Raw genomic sequence first — 20950 nt, 5'->3', positions numbered from 1 at the left:
GCATCGTGGGACATGTTGTTGAGGATTGGGTGGCAATTGCGGAACCTAATCTGTCGGTCTGTCGGTCGGTTAGTGGCGCTTGAGGTATGTGATTGGGAACCATACCATGATGCACGTTGATCTCTAAACCTCGCGTTTCAACTCCCCACTTCCACATCACACACATCTCCTCTTCGGCGCATGGTCTCCTCCGCGACGCCAGTCACGTCGCCAGTGCGCGCCCGCTTCGGCAGCCCGGCGTCGGCGTCGACGGCCTCACCCGCGGGCCTCGCTCCACGTAGAGACCGTGATGTCCCTCCAATATCGACGTTCGGGCTGCGCGACCGCCACCTCTCACCAACATCTAGTTCGGCTGGTCTGGCATCGTCGTCGGCACTTGCTCCGCAACACCCTGGCACCTCATCAACAAATCGCACGCCCCTCGCGATCCAGTCTGCACCCCCAACAGCAGCCCAATCCGCCGCCATCTCACATCGGCGACACGCGTCAACCCCAACACCGGGCATCAGTCATTCTGGAGGCCTGCTAGTGCCGACCGACCGACCCCTCGACGAGTTCGAGGTCCATTGGTTGCCCCGTCTTGGGCGGCTGCGCGTCGACCGCGAGGTCGAGATGTGCGGCTACGCGTTATATGGCATACGCTCCTGGTAAGCCGCGATGCTGAGCCAGGCTGACCCAAGGTATCTATCGCGTACGCACTGGTCGCTCACCATTGCCGCGTATACTGGGAAGCCAACGGATGTCGTGAGTTCTCTACTAGATGCCGCTTACCTGATTTCCTGTTATGTCTTAGTTCCAGCAGCGGGCCTGAGCGCCGAGATTGGCACCGACGAGCTGCGCGCCGCGACACAGATGCTCGCAGCCGAGTTACGTGCCAAGCCCAGCAAAACGGACGACGGCACGTTACTGGTCTCGGCGCCTACATTACACGGACAGGAAATGTGCGCACCAAGAGACGTGCGCTGACACCAGATGGCCTATCCCCCAAGGCGACTTACGCGAGGCGTGGCCGTTCATCGTGCTCAACACGGCGTTACGACGGCTCGGATGCGGTGGGCGCGCGGCAATGGGGAACGATGCGCCCGTCGCCGCCGTCAGGCGCAAGTTGTACGAGCTTTACCGCATCCCTGTACCTAGTAGTGCTAAGCTGCAGGGCTCCGCGAGCCGCGCCGGGTCCCCACAGCAGTCGCCTATTCGCTCCACGCACTCGCGCTCCCAATCTCTGGCTTTCGAGCACGCACGCCAGCGCAGTATCAAGGGGTCACCGCGTGACGTCAGCCCCAGCTCCGAGGAGATACAAGTCGTCACGGCTGCGTCGCTTGAGCGCGACCCGCTCATGCTCAGCACGGTCGAGCTAGTCAAGCTCATTCAAGGCGGGCTGGCGTTGTGGGGGTTCTATGGAGCGCAGCACGAGGAGATTGAGCTCGACGGACTGTTCTGCGACGAGACCAAGGCTGGCATCGCCAACTGGCGCACAGCCATGGGCATGGAGCAGGAGGAGAACTTAAAGCTCGAGGTGTGTTTCTGTGTCGACCCGCTGACGACCAGAAGGAGACGAGTGGCGGTTGCATCGACCCGCGCACGCTCGCCGTGCTCCTCAGCTCGGTCACGAGCTCGCGTTACCTGCTTGGCGCGCTCAACGTCGAGAGACTTCCCAAGGACCCGTTCCAGAGCGTACGGCGCTTCCTGTCTGCGTGGCGCAATTACCAGACCAGCGTGAATTCAGGCAAGCCTTCGTCCCCGTTTCTTTCCGTGCAGGGCATCCGCCAGCTGAATGCGTGCTACGTTGTCGAGCGCAAGGGACACGCGTCGGACGCGCTCAAGGTCCACCGCATCCTGTTTTCAAGCGTAGGGAGCGTCGCGTCCGGGGTGCAATCTGTCGTCAAGGGCAGCGCGAATAACGATGAGAGCATGCCCGCCCGTAAGCGTGAGCAGCACATTCGCTTCACGGGCCGCGAGGAGGACTCGGGCATCAGCATGATTGTGCCTTCTGTCGGCGGTGCTGCCGCTCCAGATGTCATCACATCCGACCTCGAAGCGTATGTCAAGGGCGTCCTCAAGTCGCGCGAAAAGGACTGGGACGTTATGGGCGCGCGACGCATCGCCGATCTCTGGAGCGGGCGCGCCGCAGAGGCCGACGACAGCCGCGCTCAACCCCGCCTTAGAGTGTTTGGCCGCCGAAGCAACCTGCCCATTGCAGACGACGAAGACGACACATCCCTCCATCTCGGCACGACAGCCATTGGAACGATTCGTGGTGCTGCTGGCGCTGCAGCCGGTGCCGCAACTGGGGCGATCAAGGGTATTACGAAGGGTGCCAGGGGTGGTCTGCGTGTTGTCGGGTGAGTTGGCGATCAGTGACATCTTGCTTCGTGCCGAGCAGCGATTGCTTCTTACTTGCTTTGTTCACCTTGACCTACTTGGCTTACATTCCAGCAGGCGACAACTTCCATACGACACATCCGACTCTGAGAGTGGCAGACACGTCCTCTCCTCCGCACAGAGCTACGCGCGGCGCAACGTACCCACAGTTGTCGTGCCAGACGACGACAACCATCCTGATAGACAGTGCAACGTCTCCGCCTCGCCGTCGACTCCGCTGGCCGCGTCGAGTACACTGGCCATGAACCCAGTATCTATCAGCCCCTCGCTGCCGCACCAGAGTACGCGCTTCCACAACTCGGACTCTGACGCCGGTTGGGACCGTAGTCCGGACCTTGTCACCCGTAGACGCTCCGTAGCGACCACTGTGCGCTCCGTCACGTCCAACACGAACACGATGAGCCCAGACTTAAGGGGTAGACGAGGCGCCCTGGTATTGATGCGTATGGCGAGCGACGGCGCAGACGTCATCGCGGGACCTAACGACGCCGAGTGGGCTGTTGCGAATGGACGCGGATCTGGCAAGAGGATAGACGAGAGCGCCGACACCGAGAGCGTCGAGGCCGCCCAAGGCCCCGAGGGCGTTGTGCGCGTCAAGGTACTGCGCCGGAGCCAGTCGTTCCAGGCGGACCGCAGGGTGTATCGCACGCGGCACGTCAGCGATCCCACACACCTGGCTATCGACGTTGCGATGTGCGAGGTGGTTTGGGAACTGCGCAAGCGCGAGCGAATGCTCGCTAAACGCGCGGACGACATGTCGGTGAGTTACATGCGTTTGGTTGTTTGGAGCTAACGTCAGGTCCTGGAGCGCTCGGCGTTCACGGCAACAGAGGCAATATTCGACACTGCGCGACTACGCCGCGAACGGATCGAAGAACTCGAGAGCAAGGTTGCACAGTTGCGCGACAAGCTAAGCCACGCGTCTGGTACTGCGGTCCAAGAGGACAAAGCGTTAAAGTGGGCAAACGATAAGATCACATACAAGAAGCAGGGCGACGTCAACACGGCCGAGCTCCACTGGCAGCTGCGCAACCTCGCGACCCATTACGAGACGATGCGTGCCGCGCGTGATAAGAGAACCGCCGAGACCGATGTGGGTACGGAGCGTCTGTGGTGGTGGCCCTGGAGCTAGTGTAAATGTAGTATCTATAATGCATATGAGTGGTGCGTAGTGTGTGGTTTGTGTGCGACGCTAGATCTGATGGCGGATAGATCACGGAGGAGGCGTTTCGGCGCGACTATATCCTCTCGCTCGGGACCCACCGGGATCCACTGCTGCCTCCGCTCCCAGTGTTGGATGCACTCGCGCCTCCTGTCCCCGAGGCCGCGTTTGTCGTCTTGGCACTTTCGCTTGGTGCGCTCTTATTCGCCTTCTCAGTCACGTCCCCAAGGCCGAGATTGGTCCACTCCTCGCGGTCCATCAGCTGGTTGTCCATCCGGCATCCGAGGTAACCGCGGGCCTCGAGCCGACACGCGCCCGAGTTGTTCTTGTTCTCCTTGAGACACTTCATGTACGACACCATGAAAGCCTTGCACTCGCCTGGTGTGAGCTTGGTGAGATGTGACCTTGTTGGTTGCTGTCGCAACTCACCATCGTGGTCGAGCGGGAAGCTGCCGCGCAGCGGCGGGGATGCCTTGAAGTTATCCGAGAGACCTCCTGGGCGGCCGAACGACATGGCTGTTTCGATGACGAGAGGTTCCGAGGATAGAGGGAGGAAGATGGAGAGAAGAGGGAGGAAGGTGGAGAGAAGATGGAGAGAAGATGGAGAGAAGATGGATGGAAAGTAGAGACCAGATACCAATACCCCGGTCGCCGAGGCGCATCCCTTCCAGGGCGGGGTCAAAAGCAAGGAAACAAAAAAGATACGCTGATGGACGAGTTAGGAATCGAACCAAAGACCTTTCCAAATTGTTAATCTCATTAGGATAGTATTATGATACTTTCATAATGCGAATGGAACGCTCTACCAACTGAGCTACACGCCCTTCTGCGTCGCGTGAGCTTCGTTGCAGTTGCCGCGTCCATAATCAGGCTGTGCTGCGGTCCCCGATAGAAAGAGGTGATTGAATGTAGAGGATGGGCTGGGTATGATGCGCGGCCACTCGGCCACGCAATCGGCGGAACCAAGGTCAAAGTCAACCCCGGCAAAACGTGGTGAAGTGGAGGTTTTGCCAACGACAACAGAATCACGTGGCAGCTGGTATTTATGAATAATGCTTGCGAAATGCTGTTTCCCGGCATCCCGTGCTTCTACTGCGATACATGGTTGGCTATTGCTTAACACGGCGGTGAGGCAAAGTCCGCCTGCGGCCGCTTCAAGCGATGGATCAATCGTCACTCCTTGCCGATATCAACGCCCTCGTGCCCTGGTGATCACCTCAGCTCGGCTGCCACTCTTGTCGCGTGCCGCCGTCTGTGGCACTTGCGGTGCACGACGTGGACCCACCTCTCCAGAAGCAGGATGTAGAGGTAAGATGTTTGCTTCGCGTTTCGACACCTGGCTTGTCATCGGCTCGTGAGTTCGGCCGCTGAGGCCAAAGGTCGACAATGGACCGGCGTGAGTTCCAGAAAAGGAAGCCGACATGGAATAGTGGACCTACCTTCTAGCTTCTACCACATTGGCTTTCTATGCGCTTTGTTTATCTCTTCAGTTTCCCAGTCTGCAGATTGTGGGCCAAAGCGCCGCGGCCTCGAGGCTGGGCTGCTGCCATAAAAATCGTCTCCGGCCGCTTAGCTCAGCTGGTTAGAGCATTGTACTAATACGCAGCGCGTATCAGTAATGCAAAGGTCGGCAGTTCGATCCTGTCAGTGGTCAGACATCTGTTCGCGAGAGATTGCGAGTGCAGAGTTGCTTTTTGCACATGGGAGAGGGTGGTGAAATGGATTGGCGTGATGGTGAACATTATGTGGCGTAGAGTTGATCCGAGTTCACGGTATTGTGAAGGAAACTCGTATGACTTAATGGAATTTTTCTTGCATAGGCTATCGAAATGTCCCTTCCGTGTCCACAATATTTCAGCAATCTTGTTTGCGTTCACGTGCAGTTGCCACGGACGCAGTTCTGGCCAACTTTGCACCGTACGCCACAGTTGCCGCAGTGCCGGTTGTCGTTGGTCGCGTTGATGCAACCGTCCGGGCTGCAACTGATCTGGCCAACTGGGCATCCGCTGGGGCCACCCACGCACTCGGCATCAACGCAGTTGGTTCCTTCGGAGCACTTTGTCAGCGGGGTAAGCCAAGACTCACTGAGCGGCCACAGTAACGGCAGTTATCGTTATCGTTCGAGATGTTGACGCACTTGCCGTTGCAAAACTTCTGGCCGCCATCGCATGGCATACACTTCCCATTGCGGCACACCCTCTCAGGGAAAGGGCACTCAAGTGAGCGAGGAACATCTCACACTCACGAAGTTGTGGCAGGCCCCGCAGTTATTGGAGTCGGAATTGAGGTCGACACAGCTTTCAAAGAATTCCCATCCACACTTGGTCAAGCCAGGAGGACAGGTACACTTGCCATCAATGCAGCTCCCGCCGCACTACATCAGCAACCGCTCGGCATCGAAATAAACTCACACGCCACTGGCACTGGCCGCAGTTGTCTGGGTCTGTCTGCAGGTCCTTGCACATGTAGGGAAAGAAGTAGGGATTCTCACCGCGGCAGGCAGTGTGCGACTTCGGGCAGGCGGAACAGTGACCATTAATACAGGTCTCCGTGTCTCCACACTGGGGTCAGATGCCACTTGACCACTCTCACCTTCTTGTTGCACTCGCCACAGTTGTTCTGGTCCTCCTCAAAGTAGGGGCACCAATAGCCACCGCACGCAGGTTGATTGTTCCACTTGCACATACACATCCCGTTTGTGCACGAGCTTACCTGGCCAATGCAGGAACTGTTGCACTGGCCGCAGTGCCAGATGTTATTCTGGATGTCGTGGCAAATCTGCAGCCGCACCCCTGTGTTGGAATCTACCCCACCAGATTGGACGGGCGGGATGACTGTAGCAATCGCCAGAGGGAAGCCGAATGCTAGGATGAGTTGAATGAAGATCATGTTGGACATGTAGTGGTTGCTGGGATCAGTGTGTTGTAGACGAAGCTCTTACAGTTAGAAGAGTGCTTGAGACAGGCAGAAGAGGATCTTAAGAGCTTGAGAGGTCTGAGGAGTAACTGGACGATTCGTACGTGGAGGAACTAGACCACGGGTGACAGATTTATGTGTCATGAACGACGCAGGACGCGGTCCGTGCTGAGGTACATGTCGCGACGTGACTCCCAAGGTGTCGGGGTACAGCCGCGAGGGCTGTACTCGGGACACTGGAAGCTATAACAGACCATACAAGGACACAAACCTGGCACGTTCACAAGTGGGCCGACGGTAAGCCAGACAGCGGGGAGCCAGACAACTACGTATCCGATGGAAAAAACGTGCATTCTATCGTAGTTTGCCGGTACCTACATGTGCTGGAGGTACATTGGCAAGAGTGCTTGGCCCAGTAGTAGTCAACGATACTCACAGAGCTGAACGTGAAGACTCAGCGGGATGTGTACCTGCAACAGAACAAGGGTTAAACTTATTTCGGGGGCGACTGCCACCTGGTTCTTTGGTGCGAGAGTTTCTTCGTGACTCCGCTGACTATCTGCATGTCGTTTGCTCCCCACCGACACCACTCAAATTTACGCATGAGAAACAGAATGTGCCATGTGCAAGTGACTTGTTACCAAGTCAATATGGCTACATTGAAACTATATCAACCTCCCGCCGGTCCCAAGCAAACCGACTACCGGTGAATACTGTCTATCCGCGACACCATTCCACGTCTGTTCCAATATGCACCCAACCCTTCTACAATGTGCAATTTACAGACTCACCAAGCCAAGTTACTGCGTCACTAGCATCATGGGCGCCCACATGTTGGGTCTGGGCGCATGTGGGTGATGCATAGCAACGTAGCAACACTGTGTTCTGTTGCTTTTGCGTATAGGCGGGCGGGCTAGAGGTAGGCACGCCATTGAAACTGACACCCCGTGGGGCATGGAGTGGGGCCAGCATTCAAGCAGATCGACCGCCCGCTCATCTGGAGTCGCCGTCATCGGGAGTCACCGTCATCACAATCAGCTAGCCACTACTGGCAACTCCCCATCCACCTTCCATCAGCAATGAGTACCAGCCTCGACTGGGCCACGTCCCCATCATCCTTCTCCACGTCGCGTGCGCCTCGCAACGGGCAAAAAGGTACTCTCCTCATCCACCCCCATCTAACAGCAGTGACTGCGCCCTTCACCCCGTCTGGCGCAGACTACACTCCGAGCAAGCGGCAGGCGTCGCTCCCAGCCTCGTTTCAGGCCGCGTCAACTGGAGTCGTTGAGACATCACGTCATTTCAGTGGGGGCGGCATGGAGGGCTGGGCGAGCTTGTCCTACATCATGTGGGTCTGTGAGTGGCAGCGCTGACCGCAGCCTGCACTCACAAACGGACCCGACGCGCACCAACTTTGCCGGGTTCATGAACTTTTCCGGCTCAGTGCTTGGGAAGCCGGGCGGGTTCGCCGCGCACGACGAGGGCACGTGCCAGCCTGATGGGACGATCGACGCGCGCTGGCGTATCGTCGACGGGTCGGGGACAGGAGAACTGGCCGGGATCGCGGGCGCCGGCGCGTACAAAGTCCTCAAGGCCAACCAGCCTGGCGAGGAGAGTGTATCGCACGCTGAGATGATTATCGACCTCCCCAGCGTCTAGAGAGCAGAGAGCAGCTGAAGCTGATGTACATGTAATGTGCCACAGACAGTAAGAACGAGGATCCCACGCTCAGCTTGACTTCACAATTTGCATGATTTCTGATTTCCGCGTCTACGTTATTATTGACTGTCCATCCAACGGAATTTAGCGAGTAGGGGTTCTCTGTGGCACGGAGCGCTTGCTCAGCGGCATTGGCCGTTGACACAGTTTTTGCCTACGGCGCACTGTTCGTTAGCCTCCACGAATAGCCGTAACTCACTTGGGCGTTGCACGCGCCACAGTGACGGTTGTCATTATTCGTATTGATGCAGTCAGTCCCGCAGCGCGCCTGTCCCGATCCACAGCCGCTGTTGTTTTGGCACGAGCCGTTGGCGCAGTTCGACCCCGTTTGGCACTGCATCAGTTTCCTCAGGCTCTGACACTCACGACATTCCCACAGCCGCCGCAATTCTGGTTGTCGTTGTCGGGGTTCGTACACAGACCGTTGCAGAAGTACTGGCCGTTGCCGCAAGTGATGCACTTGCCATTGTGGCATTCTTGGCCAGCGGCACACTGTATCAGGCGCATTCGGAGGGCTCAACGTACCTTGTGACCGCAGGAGCCGCAGTTATCCACGTCCGTCTGGAGGTCATAGCAGGCTTGACCGCATGCCGTATTGCTCGAAATGATACAGACGCACTTGCCCAGCTGGCAATAGAATCCGTTCTGGCCATGCCAGGGACCGCAGAAGTGCCCACACGTGCCACAGTTCCAAGGGCTGCTCTGCAAGTCCGCACAACCGTAGTTTGGGCAGTCCGTGTAGCCCGCATCGCAGGTTCCCTGTGTCTGTGGGAGGGCTGTAGCCCAAGCCCCTCCGACTATCATCGTCAGTTGTGACTAGACTGGAACGCTGAATCGGGTGGGATGCTCACTGAGAGTGGTCGTGAGGAGGATCAGGCTGGAGAGCAGCATTATGATCTTGAAGAATGTTGGAAGAGTTGAGGAGTGGGCAAGGTACATAACGGCTAGTTATATGTCTCAGAGGGCATGTCCGAAGGTCCTCGTGGGAAGCGAGAGGATGCTGATGCCCCATGGTCACAAGATCGAGGTTCGTTCCCGCACACAACGGATTCCGCGCAGTGCCGCAGGCTTAAGCTTGTTTTGCTCCCATTGGAAAGCCTGCTTCAATTCAATCTCAACTGGACCTGGGCATCCTCCACCGCCAGCGTCAAAATGTCTACTGCCTGGCCCAAGCATACTTATGGAGCATGCCTGTGTCAACCGCCTCATCGACCTCAACCACGTCTGTACACTGACAGGCTGTCGGCGCAATCGCTGCCTCTAAGATCTTGCCAAGCATCTCCCGCCCAACGCATTCACCGTGTGAGATGACGCAAAGTAGATGCGTGGACTCAGACGGACAGGTTACCAAGATGGAGATCAGTAGGCTGGAGACATTGTGGGGAGGGTTCAGGTTATACACCAGACTGAGAGTGTGCCAAGCAAAAGAAACCTAAGAGGAACAGACTGTACAGTGAAGTGGCAGATGTGTTCTGTTATACCATTTAGTTACACACGGTACAGTCGCCGATCTGTCCCTATCAAGCTCCGCTTAATTGCTCATCCGGGACAGGTACCCTCGCACACATATTGTCTTTATCAACAGTCTTGGTCGACGCGGCTTAGAACTTCACCCTCACATGACTCCAGCTGACGGCAGTGTGACGTCTGAACTTCTGACAGAATTCGGCCACAGTGCCTGCCAAGTTCCAGTCGCGTGCCTCTAGGCGACAGGAAGAGGCTCGTGAGTGCCACACAGGAGATGGAAGTTGGTTGAGCGCCACAACGTTAGCCTGGGCCTTGTAACATGTATATCCTGATGCATCTAGTTAATCTGGTCAGCGGACTCGACGATCTTAGCGACGTCCGTGTCAACGAATGTCGCCATGTCCCACTGCTGTCCCTCCTTCGGCACGACACCCGCCTCCTGGAGAACGCCGAGCGTCTTGCGCACGACGGCCTCGCTGACTTCGGCCAGCCGGTGTTCCCACTTGACCGTCTTCAGCCACTCCTCAACGTCCGTGCGTTGCTGCCCAAACGTCTTCTCGACAAAGTCGATGGCAGGCCCGGCACGGCTAGCCTCCGAGTCGAAATCGATGACGTGGGGCTGCAGCTTGGAGAGGAACGTCTTCACGGCCTCCTTGTTCGCTGCGGGAGCAGCCGCGATCGACCAGCACGGCCACGGGGCTAGTGTCAGTTTGGACTAACTGCACCATGCCAACTCACTGTACACGGAACCGATGAAGCGCACCTCTCCCGAGTCGACGTACGGCTTGGTCGTGAACCACTCCCATAGAAACACGGACGCTGCTGTCAGCAACCGACGAGCATCAGAGCTCACTGTCACCAGCGTTCACTGAGTCACGCAGAGGCTTGAACTGCCCGTTCACTTGGAACTTGGGCTGTTCATCTGGGCCCCAGCCCTGTTGCAGGCTAAGCACCGATGCCATGACCTGCGACCCGCTGCCGTCAGTTACTTGGGATCGCTTAAGCGGACGCACGATCCTAGGCGCGAGATACCAAACGTCGTGCCCTTAAGCTGGTCCACCTCGGTGTACTTGCTGTCCTTGCCAGTAGTGATCGCCCAGCGCAGCGACGACGAGATGTAACGACCCACGAGCTTGTAGTCGGTCTTGCCGTTCGCGAGGCCTGCAATGAGGGCGTCGGTGAGGGCTGGTGTGAGCAATATAAAGCAGGTAGAGAAGCGAGCAAGGAGGACAGTCCGCTACGTCTCTCTCAAAGCCGGGGCGCGCATCCTGATCGCACGTACCAATGCACACGTCAATCTCTCCGTTCTTGAGCTTGACCTGCATGTCGCCTGTGCCGCCAGGGCACTCGACGAGCTGGAGCGACTTGCCCGCGTCCTCAGCGACGAGCTGGAGAAGAGGCGAGAGGAAGTGCTCGCGGTGCCAGCCAACACGGAGGAGCCTTGGAGTGGACATTTTGGGCGAGTGAGTGATGAGGAGGAAGGAGGAAGGTGGGAGCGGACCATCAACGTCCAAGTCCGAGGTCCAAGGTGGAGGTGAGGTCGGCAGCCATTAGCGGATGTATTTCTGATTAGCTTACCCACATGTTTCTATATTTGGTCCAAATGCCCGGTATGTGGAGGTCTGACATCCGGAAGTGGGCGGTATAGGCGGACGAGAGCCCGATTTCTACTTGATTTCTCAACATCTCTCATCGACCAGCTCTTGCCTTTTCCCGTCGGCGCTTTGTACTCTGTCGCTGTTTTTGTGCTCTTATCCGACATCACGTCCTAGGTCTGCTCTTGAATTCGTCCATAACTTCTGTGACCCAATCTGAGGGCGTGTCCTCCAGCTCCACCAACCCTCCACCCGGTAGTCACCGGCTACAACCATGGTCCCACCTATCTCCGCGACTGAGGACCTGGCCAGCGGCGCGTCCAGCGGCGTCGCCACACCAACCCTGGCACCGCTGAAGCGCACCGCTCTCCCGACAGACCTGGCGGCGTTCGTTGTCGACGCCTCTATGCCAAGGGAGTGGCCGATCGGTCTTCCCCCGGCGGACGCGCTCACCCACCTGAGTGCCAATAGCCGCACATGCGTCGAGAACTTTGCCGCGCACACACCCGACGAACAGCCCGAGTACGTCAACTTCGAGAGAAGGTTAGCTGATGGCAGAGTCGGGCAGGCGCGCCGTGCGGCGGTGCTCATTGCTGTGTACCAACCGGAAGGTACAGAGGACCTGCGAGTTCTCCTCACCACCCGTGCGAAACACTTGAGGAGGAATCCCGGGCAGACAGCGAGTTCAGGCGGATCACCGCAAACTGACCCTAGGCGCTCCCTGGAGGAAAGGTGGACGAAGACGATCCGTCGCCCGTATTCACCGCCGTGAGCTGACAAGTCTTGCCAAGCTTACATCAGCGCCGCGAGGCCTTCGAAGAGGCAGGCTTGCCCCTAACGAGCCCTCATGTTCACGTCCTGACTATGCTTGAACCCGTACTCACTGTACTCCCCATGAACGCACACCTGAAGAACCACATTGTCGTCACGCGTGCGTCCCACGAATGAGATACTTTCCCCTCATCTGACAATAGCTGTCGTCGCATTCATCTCAGACCCTGCACTTGTGACCACACTCCGGCCCAACCCCGAGGAAGTGGAGTGCATTTTTGACCATCCTCTCAAGGCGATTCACACCGGCGTCGTCGACGGTGAGCTCGCTGAGAACCTAAACTTGACCGACACGAACTGGTGGCCCGGTCCAACCGAGTTTCATGTGGGTAGCTTGGCCACTTCTTTACACAGCGGCTGATTCCAGTCACTAGAGGATGTCACCGGTTCGACTGGCTCGTACAGGATGCACGTGGGTTATCAGCAGCTGCAAGCTTTCGCTGGAATACTGACATTAGCGCTTCCGTACCCGCCACACACCCATTCGCGGGTTCACGTCCGACGTTCTCATCCGCGCGGCGGCGGTGGGTTTCGACAACGAGCCAGAGTACGGACATTACGCACCTGACCAGTCCAGCTGGTCCGAGTCGATCGACCGTGTCGTCCAGGGCCTCCCAGCCGCGCTGGCAGAGCCCGACATGGGTGAGCGGCGACTGGAGTGGCGCACAGCGACCGGCGTGCGTGCCAGCGGGCAGCGTATCGAATAGTCTCTAGAAAATAATGTACATGTACAGCTACTCTGCCTCCTCGTCGACGTACTCCCCCTCATCGGCGTACTCTCCCTCATCGGCGTACTCCTTCTCGTCGGCGTACTCCTCCTCCTCGCCTCCCTCGTCCCACCAGTTTGTCAGGCCGAGGCCCTGTTCGCTCACGTCGGCGAGGATGACATAACCTGCTTTTTCTTTGGGGTCTTTCTCCTCCTCCTCCTCGTTCTGTTGCGTCCTGTCTACGGGCGGACCTGGTTCGTGTTCGTGCCACTCAATTGAGTCGACACGAAAGCGGATCGGCTCTCCTGGGTCAAAATAGAAGCGTTCTGGAGTGAGCGTCGAAGGCAACATGTGAAGCTCAACATACCAGACTTGAGCGTGTTGGCAAGATCTTTGGCATCGAGCGGCTCTTCACCGCTGTACCAGAAGAATCTGCGTTCGTTCTCGTCGCTGGTGTTAGCTGAAAGCAAGTGAAGGTCGAGCTGGGACCCGGGGTGACCTGAAAGGGAGGAGGGTGACAAGGGACTCGACCAGTCCACCCACGTTCTCCTCATCGGCGTACTCACTACATGGAGTTCGGTGGGAGCAGAGACTGCGGGACGTAAATGTCCTCGAAGAAGCCAAGGGTGATGCGGATGTACTCTGGTGTGCACGCCAACACCTTGCCAACAATCACCTCACCAACGAAGGGTGCGAACAGCATTAGGCGGAACGAGACTTGGGTTAGCAAACCGAACCCACATGGAGTTAGGAGTGTAGAGGCGGCAAGTGTATCGTTAACAGATGACAACGTCCGGCGCGTGTGGTCGACAGGGGCGCGCCCGTGCACCGTGGTCTGCCATCACTCCGCTTCGTCCTCCTTATTCTCATTCGTCCTCTCTTCCTCCCTCTCATCATCTCTCTCTCTTCCTCATTGTTCACCACGTTCTCCCGTAGCCACTCTCCCACCACTACCCTTCAGGCGCCGGCACTGGTCGCCGGTTCCAAGCAGTTCAACCCCCTTAACCCTATACCTCCCACCACAGCGGTGTACCAGCGCATGATACCAGCGCATGTTCGCCAACTCACCCTTGTAGAACATCTGTCCATTGCCCCACGTGACGCGCCCGTCCTCGGCGGTCAGAATGTCGTACACGCTCAATCCTAGCCCGCGTTCGGGTATGAGCTTGTTGGAGAACCTGTCGTGAGCCTCCTTGCCTCCTACTACTCCGCTCCTACTTCGTCCTACCCTCTCTCATCCCTCTCCCCACTCAATCCCCACTCACTTCCCCGCTCGAGTCTACTCACTTCTTGTTCAACGCATCCTGGATACAGAGAGCAGGGTCAAGACCAAACGCCTTTGGCGCGACGGGCACCGTGTCCTGGTATCAGTATCGGTCCAGACGTACCCCCACCTTGATGGCAATGAGGTTGAACATGCTATCGCATGCCCTTTGGAGTGGATAGCACCAAATTGAGCCAGACTTGGGCAACAACAAAGTGTGCCAGAAATCGTCGACCTCCACCTTCCAAGGTTGATTGAGCAAATGCCACGTCACTTTCACGCTCGGCGCACGTGTACGTCATGCCAGAATTTGGCAGATTATCCAGTCAAAGGAAGGTTATACAACGGCGGGCGGCAAATTCAACACTGAAAGATCTTTCAACGTTTTGTTTGCATTCCACCAGCACTAAACCTCACTCGGGTCTCACTTGGGTCGTCACCTCCTCACTATCATCTCAACGACTCCACTCGATCCCCTGATCTGTGACCGGTGACCTCGAACTCGGGTCTCGCGCTCGCATCCCATTCCCCCACCTCATCCGCCTATATCTAATGAACGAGTCTGCACCAGCTCCCTCGGGGTCATCACCACCCGGCGCGGGTGTGGGCAAGGCTCTGCACCTGCCGCAGACGAACAAGCAGCTGCAAGGATGGCAGCACTCGTTGGCCGGATCGTGAGTTTGGTGGAGGTGGTCGTGTGAGCCGGTTGTGGTCGGGAGAGTTGGGAAATATCAGAAGGAGACGCTATGATGGGCTAACTCTAGCCTTGGCGGTATGGCCGGTGCGATCGTGACCTCGCCCTTTGATGTCGTCAAGGTGAGGCTCACCCTTTTCTTACCACGACTTGATCTATGCCCTCCCTCGGCCGCCAACATGTTTAGAATGCTCGACTGACACCAGACCCGCCTCCAGTCCGACATGTTCAGGGGTCCGCAACCAGGATCCTCCATCCAAGGTGCTGCGAGTGGTGCGGCCAGCGTCATGCGTCACGAGGCGACTGTGACGGCCAAGGAAACGGCAATGAAGCGCGGGTTTGCTTGGCAGTTTGTTGACACCCTCTACCTCATCCGGTAAGTTGAGGGAATCCCATGGGCCCGGTCTTGTCCTCTGGAATGGAACTGACATCAGGCGGATACAGGTCGAGGAAGGATGGCGCGCTCTCTACAAGGGCCTGGGACCAAGCTTGGGAGGCATCATTCCCGCCCGGTGAGTTCTAGCTTATCTTTTGTGACCGTGAGCTGACCCCAGCGCGATCAATTTCTACTTCTACCCCACCTCCAAGGCGTTCCTCGCCAAGCACTTCCCGAACGCGCCCACAGAAAAAGAAGGGCAGACGGCCGAGGACTCGCCGCTGATCCACCTTGGCGCGGCGGTGGTTGCTGGAGTCATGACTTCGACTGGAACGAACCCCATCTGGGTGGTCAAGACACGGTTGCAGCTGTCGGCGAAGAAGCGCGAAGTGACGGGCGGCAGGCATGTCTCGCCATCCGCGTGGGCCGAGACAAAAAACATTTTGCGCACCGACGGCGTCCGCGGCTTCTACCGCGGCCTGTCCGCCAGCTACCTCGGCGTCTCGGAGGGCGTGATCCAGTGGGTGCTGTATGAGCGGTTGAAGCGCATCGGGCGGTCGAAGAGCGTCTCGCTCGACGACGAGAAGACTGGCATCCTGTCCTACGTGGGCAGCATCGTTGGCGCGTCTGGCGGTGCCAAGGCCGTCGCCTCGCTTATCACCTACCCCCACGAGGTTATCCGCACGCGTCTCCGTCAGCCCCACGACGGCAAGCCCAAGTACACTGGCTTGCTGCAGACACTCAAGCTCATCGTCAAGGAGGAGGGCGCGGCCAGCTTGTACGGCGGTCTTACCGCTCACATGTTCCGGGTTGTGCCCAACGCCGCGTGTATGTTCCTCATCTACGAACTGGTCGCGGCCAAGCTTGGATCATAAACACCATCCCTACACACCCCTCATATACATACCCACTCTGCATGTATCACTAGCATTGCATCGCATATGGCTCCGGCTGGAGGAAACAGGCAAAATGGCTGACGTCATGGTGTTGCGTTTTTTTTTTGGGCTTGGCGGTTCGTCAGTGAGCATGGCCAGTGAGCAATCGTCTCTGAAGCTCCACACAGCATCGTCTTACGCCGCTGATGGGACGTTGTGCAATGTGCATAGTGTGGTACTACAATGGGCGATTAGATCTCCGATATCCCATGGCGTCTATCTATAATGCCCTGTCCGTCGGTCACGCCTGGCTCTATACCGGCGCGGGCGGGTGCAGCGAGGGAGCCCGACTCCTCGTGCTCGCCGCCTACTTCTGAGCCTTGGCAGCAGCCTTGGCGGCTTGCGCGTCCTCGTACACCTTGTTGTTGAGCCCGTTGCGGTTGCGCACAATCTCGATCGCGACAAACTGCGCGCGCGTGACGAGCATGCTGTTCTCCTCAGAGTAGGTCTGGTCCGAGTCCTTGCGCACGAGCGTGCCAAAGTTGTATTCGGTCAGGCTCTCCTCGTAGCCCTGGATGAACTCGCGCCACCGGACCTTGTTCTCATTGCTCTTGAAATCGTCCTCGGCGATGTGGAGCAGTAGCCCCGGGTTCTCCTTGTACTCTGGGAAGCGGATGTAGAGGTCCTCGACGATGTCATCGTCCATCCTGGGGTTAGGGAACTCGAACGACTCGATCAAAGAGACACCAGCAGAGATGTGCACCAGCAGAGAAGTGCACCAGCAGAGAAGTGCACCAGCAGAGAAGTGATCCGGGAGACAGCCGCTCCCAATGGCGACTCACGAAGTAAGCTTGATCTTGCTTGGGGGAATGCCCGTGATGAGCCTCTCGTACGCCTCCAGGTGCTCGACCGTCTTGACGGCCTGTGGTCAGTGCTGCCATTCGCTTCAAACTACAGCGGCGGCATGCGTAGCGCATCTCGCACACGCGTTTCCTCGACTCACGAACTGCATCTCAATCTCCTCCATGTTTCCAGCCGCCTCGGCGCTGAACTCGTTGAGGTTCTCGATCGGGTGTGCCATCGTGTCTGCTGTGTGTTTTGTGTCGTTTGGGGGGGAGAGGGTTCGGGCGTGTGCTGTTTATAAGCTGTGTGTGTGGTTGATGATGTGAGTGATGAGCAAAGCAAGATTGCGGCTGTAGGCCGGCAAGCGGAGCGCAAGGCAGACGTCAAGGATATTGTGGAGGGTGCTGGCAAATCTCATTAACCCGCACGTGACATTTTGGGTCCGGTGTTTACGCGGAAGTAAAATTATTTGCTGCCCCACTCTGTAATCATTTTGGCCATCATACGGTGAAGAATGCTCAATCCTATTTCAATGGAAGATATTAGAAAGGGCAATAGAACTCAACCAGGTATTTGTGCCTGGTTGTAGACCTCGCGTGCCTGTCGACAACGACCTTCGTAGTCGCAACAACACACATATCCCACAATAACGTATACCTCTCATCCCAACCATCCCTCTCGTCACAACACACTTTCCCTCTCCTTCCCTTCTTCTCCATAATGCAGGGCCATCGCCCACTACCCAAACCTGTCCGCTCATCGTCAAAAGATAACCCCGCCATTGCCCCCTCACCCGCCGCCTTTGCCGCTCCCTCCCCAAAACCCGCCCCTTCATTTACACTTGCCGCGCCTCAGGTCGCGCCGGAAACAAGCGACGACGCGAGGAGCACGTCGTACTCGCGCTCCGACACGTCTTCCCTCGCGTCGATTTCGAGCAGAGTACCGTTCCCTCCCGAGGACGTTCCACCAGTGCAGGCACCGCACGCACCGGTTTCCGTGACCGTTGAGCCCCTGCCCGACTCGCTCCTATGCCGGTCCACTTTCGCCGCCCTCGAGCACTCTGCCGGCACGCTCAAACGTCTTTCCAAGCATGTACTCGATCACAGCAGCGAGGTGCTGGGCCTACTCGAGCAGGTCGAGAAGGCTGAGGACGAAATGCTCGCCGTGCTCGGCACACTCGGGCGATGGCTCGAAAACGGGTACGGCGTCAAGGGTGAGGTGTGGGAGGACACTGTGGGGATGCGCAAGGTCGCACGCGAGAAACGCCGTCGCCAACGAGAAGAGCTCGAGGTTATGGTCGTCCACGCGGTCGAGGCTGTCAAGGGCGAGATCAAGCGCCAGGGTCTCGCTGGGAATGGGGCACAGTCGCGTTTCGAGGTACGCCACCTTCAAGACCACGCTAACTCAGAATACTTCCAAGCAGTACTACGCCGCCACGGCTGCGTATCTCAGCGGCGAGCGCGAAGTGTCGGGAGGCGAGCAGGCGCAGGCTGCACGCCAGGCGCAGTTCGATCTGCTGCGATACAACCACCATTCGACGTTGCTGTATGCAGTGCCGCCCAGTTCGGTCGGATGTCTGGACCTCCTAGTCGGGCTATATGGCTGGGTAGGGGCCGTCTTGAGCCAATCACCAGGCAAGAGGGCGGACACACACCCTCCTTTGCTCGAGGAAGACTTTGCGCGTCGCGCGGCCAACGCGACTGGCGGTGCGGAAACGCCTACACAGCGCGGACGCGCACTCGCCGTCAGCGAGACGCCTGTCCGGCTACTGCTGCGCGACGATGACAGCGTGCGCGGGTCGCACGAGGCGCTGTCGCGCACGTTATCACTTTCGCTGGCTCATCTCGTCAATGTTCGTGGCGACCTTCTGCGCGGCTGGGCCGCGCGCGACGAACAAACGACACAACTGGAGGAAACGTCAAAGCGGCTGCAGGACATGGCTATCACCGGCTCAGCTCCACAACACCAGTACCAGGTCTCTGCCAGTGTCCCGGACACACCGATGACCCCAACTGCTTCGTCAGGCCGCGAAAAGCCGAAGAAGCGGATTGGGGGTAAGATCCGCGGTCTGTTCTCGTCGTCATCGTCGGTAGCCACGCCGGCGCTCGCTGAGCGTGCGCCGCCGGTCTCGTCGTCGAATCTCGCGGCGTTAACGTCCAGAAAGAGCGTCGATGTCTCCAAAGTCGCTAGCGCTGGCATTTCACATATCAGTGATCCACGATTGATCTCCACCACGTCCTCACAGGGCAAGTCGTCGGAGCGCGCTGCTGTTCAAGCAACTATAGGTGACACGACGTCGGCATTCCCCATGCCGCCACTCAGACCCGTTAGAGCTGATGGACGTCACTCTGTGGACGTGCGTCGCTCAATACCTATACCTGGCGGGCGCGGGCCGTTCGTCGCCGCCGATGAGGCGATGCCTACTCCTTCCACCCCATCAAGTAGAGCCAAGGTGCTTGCAGACACGGCCGCCAAGCTCAACGGTGTGCAGGTCGGCGGGGTCGGCGGACTCGACGGCACAGAAGACGAGCAGCGCGAGCAGGTGGGAAGGAAAAAAGAGGGCGTTTTGTGGGGCACTGGGTCGTGGGAGGCACTAGACCGCGATCCTGGGCGGACCAAATGGGAACGTGAGTGTCGCGTCGTATGGATCCAACTGACAACAGGCTTCTGGGTCGTGTTAGCCAACTCGAGCTTGTATGAACACCGTGATGCTCCGCCAGGCAAGCCGGAAGCGTCGCCAACGACAATCGACCTCAAGTTTGCAAGCGTGCGCGAGGGCCGCGGGACGGACCGCCGCTTTGTGTTCGAGGTCGTAACGCCGTCGCATGGGCGACGACTGTACCAGGCGACTTCTGAAGTCGAGATGCGCACGTGGATCTATACGATCTGCAACGCGATCGAGTCGTGCATCAACGGGACATCAACGGTACGCTCCTCAGACCGTCGCCCTGCAGAGGACAGCGGGAGCGTGAGCGTCGGCAACATCGGCGAGGGCATCGGCGCGATGAGTATCAAGGACCGGCGCAAGAGCACAGGTTCAAAGAAGAAACCAACGCGGCAAAGCATAGGCGCTTTGGGAATCGTGCCTCCACCGCCACCGCGTGGTGAAGAGCCCCGGAAGCGGCGCACGAGTCTCAAGAGCCGTCTGAAGCAAGGTGCCGAGGCTGCAGGCGACAGACTCTCAACGGTTGTTGGCGCCAAGAGATCGTCTGTCGACTTTGAGCGCCTAGCCTTCCTCGCGCCGGCCGCACGCATGCCGAGCTACAACGCCAGCAGCAGCACCTCCGCTTCGCGGAGAGCGAGCTGGTACTCAGAGGACGACATTGAGCGGCGTGTATTGGAGATGGCGGGTGTGGAAGCGGCGTCTCAGAGAACGAGTTCATCTAGACCCGGCACTGCGCCATCTGGTAGCGGCAGGACTCGCTCGGATGCCTCAGCGACCCGCGGCTGCCTTGCGGTCGTCGAGCCGGCACGCCGCCCATCTCCCTCGCCAGCCCTGGAGGCCTCTGAGGCTCTTTGCATGGCAGACCTTCACAGCTTGGCAGCCACGGGTGCGAACACGCGCTGTGCGGACTGCGGCCGCGCGACGAAGACGAGCCGGTGGGCGACCCTCAGTACGTCCAGGATTGTGTTGTCCGTGAGCCGCTGACCTCAGGCCTCCGCGAAGTACCAATGGTTATGTTCCTCTGCATCCGCTGTGTCGGGTTACACCGTGGGCTTGGCACTCACATTTCGAAACCCCGCAGCGTTGACCTCGACAATTGGTCACCCGACGCTATTCTGTTAGCGCATCAATGGGGCAATGAGCGCGCCAACGGCGTGTGGGAGGCGCTCAAGCCCGCAGGCCATGTACCTGGTGACGACGACGTGGCCGACTACATTCAGGCCAAGTACGTCGAGGGACGGTGGCTTGCGGACGGAGATCGCCTTCGGTTTGGGTTGGCCGTGAGGAGTTTGACTGGGTGATGTCGACCCGTACGTAGCTTATAGCCTGATATGCCCACTCTTGAGCAGCCGTTTTAGCGTATGGGACAAGAGAACATGACGCAATGATCAGGTGAGGTTTTGAGACTTTGAGATCTCAGGCTCTCATCTCAGGTCTTGAAATGGCTGTTGGGT

At 58.2% G+C, this 20950-nt stretch overlaps 9 protein-coding genes across 9 annotated transcripts; 5 read left to right on the top strand and 4 right to left on the bottom strand.

The window, feature by feature from the left end:
- Positions 1 to 180: 180 nt before the first annotated feature.
- On the top strand, positions 181 to 3514 carry CcaverHIS019_0204210 (uncharacterized protein; the record flags this gene model as incomplete). Its single annotated transcript, XM_060597430.1, has 6 exons — positions 181 to 647; positions 681 to 941; positions 973 to 1516; positions 1549 to 2342; positions 2437 to 3142; positions 3182 to 3514. The coding sequence occupies 6 exons, from the start codon at positions 181 to 183 to the stop codon at positions 3512 to 3514; spliced, it is 3105 nt and encodes a 1034-aa protein (XP_060454325.1).
- A 106-nt stretch (positions 3515 to 3620) lies between these two features.
- COX19 (uncharacterized protein) lies at positions 3621 to 4058 on the bottom strand (the record flags this gene model as incomplete). Its single annotated transcript, XM_060597429.1, has 2 exons — positions 3621 to 3922; positions 3974 to 4058. The coding sequence occupies 2 exons, from the start codon at positions 4056 to 4058 to the stop codon at positions 3621 to 3623; spliced, it is 387 nt and encodes a 128-aa protein (XP_060454324.1).
- A 3481-nt stretch (positions 4059 to 7539) lies between these two features.
- CcaverHIS019_0204190 (uncharacterized protein) lies at positions 7540 to 8119 on the top strand (the record flags this gene model as incomplete). The annotated part of the gene is made up of 3 exons (XM_060597428.1): positions 7540 to 7615; positions 7649 to 7808; positions 7840 to 8119. 3 exons carry the CDS (start codon positions 7540 to 7542, stop codon positions 8117 to 8119), a joined length of 516 nt encoding a protein of 171 aa, XP_060454323.1.
- Positions 8120 to 9983: 1864 nt separating this feature from the next.
- CcaverHIS019_0204180 (uncharacterized protein) lies at positions 9984 to 11100 on the bottom strand (the record flags this gene model as incomplete). Its single annotated transcript, XM_060597427.1, has 5 exons — positions 9984 to 10345; positions 10385 to 10465; positions 10500 to 10621; positions 10660 to 10831; positions 10929 to 11100. The coding sequence occupies 5 exons, from the start codon at positions 11098 to 11100 to the stop codon at positions 9984 to 9986; spliced, it is 909 nt and encodes a 302-aa protein (XP_060454322.1).
- Positions 11101 to 11515: 415 nt separating this feature from the next.
- CcaverHIS019_0204170 (uncharacterized protein) lies at positions 11516 to 12779 on the top strand (the record flags this gene model as incomplete). The annotated part of the gene is made up of 7 exons (XM_060597426.1): positions 11516 to 11763; positions 11800 to 11869; positions 11956 to 12009; positions 12043 to 12172; positions 12216 to 12397; positions 12440 to 12484; positions 12531 to 12779. The coding sequence occupies 7 exons, from the start codon at positions 11516 to 11518 to the stop codon at positions 12777 to 12779; spliced, it is 978 nt and encodes a 325-aa protein (XP_060454321.1).
- Positions 12780 to 12806: 27 nt separating this feature from the next.
- Positions 12807 to 14197, bottom strand: rpc25 (uncharacterized protein; the record flags this gene model as incomplete). The annotated part of the gene is made up of 6 exons (XM_060597425.1): positions 12807 to 13105; positions 13147 to 13229; positions 13346 to 13496; positions 13848 to 13957; positions 14067 to 14140; positions 14174 to 14197. The coding sequence occupies 6 exons, from the start codon at positions 14195 to 14197 to the stop codon at positions 12807 to 12809; spliced, it is 741 nt and encodes a 246-aa protein (XP_060454320.1).
- Positions 14198 to 14595: 398 nt separating this feature from the next.
- RIM2 (uncharacterized protein) lies at positions 14596 to 15988 on the top strand (the record flags this gene model as incomplete). The annotated part of the gene is made up of 5 exons (XM_060597424.1): positions 14596 to 14717; positions 14808 to 14859; positions 14944 to 15113; positions 15172 to 15249; positions 15292 to 15988. 5 exons carry the CDS (start codon positions 14596 to 14598, stop codon positions 15986 to 15988), a joined length of 1119 nt encoding a protein of 372 aa, XP_060454319.1.
- A 367-nt stretch (positions 15989 to 16355) lies between these two features.
- Positions 16356 to 17069, bottom strand: YPL225W (uncharacterized protein; the record flags this gene model as incomplete). Its single annotated transcript, XM_060597423.1, has 3 exons — positions 16356 to 16695; positions 16831 to 16910; positions 16992 to 17069. 3 exons carry the CDS (start codon positions 17067 to 17069, stop codon positions 16356 to 16358), a joined length of 498 nt encoding a protein of 165 aa, XP_060454318.1.
- Positions 17070 to 17551: 482 nt separating this feature from the next.
- Positions 17552 to 20797, top strand: CcaverHIS019_0204130 (uncharacterized protein; the record flags this gene model as incomplete). Its single annotated transcript, XM_060597421.1, has 4 exons — positions 17552 to 18208; positions 18240 to 19458; positions 19495 to 20445; positions 20487 to 20797. 4 exons carry the CDS (start codon positions 17552 to 17554, stop codon positions 20795 to 20797), a joined length of 3138 nt encoding a protein of 1045 aa, XP_060454317.1.
- Between the last annotated feature and the right edge of the window lie 153 nt (positions 20798 to 20950).

The sequence above is a fragment of the Cutaneotrichosporon cavernicola genome, assembly GCF_030864355.1.
Source record: "Cutaneotrichosporon cavernicola HIS019 DNA, chromosome: 2".
Classification (NCBI taxonomy): Eukaryota; Fungi; Basidiomycota; class Tremellomycetes; order Trichosporonales; family Trichosporonaceae; genus Cutaneotrichosporon; species Cutaneotrichosporon cavernicola.
Note: the sequence above shows the minus strand (reverse complement) of the source record. Positions and strands in the feature narration are given on the sequence as shown.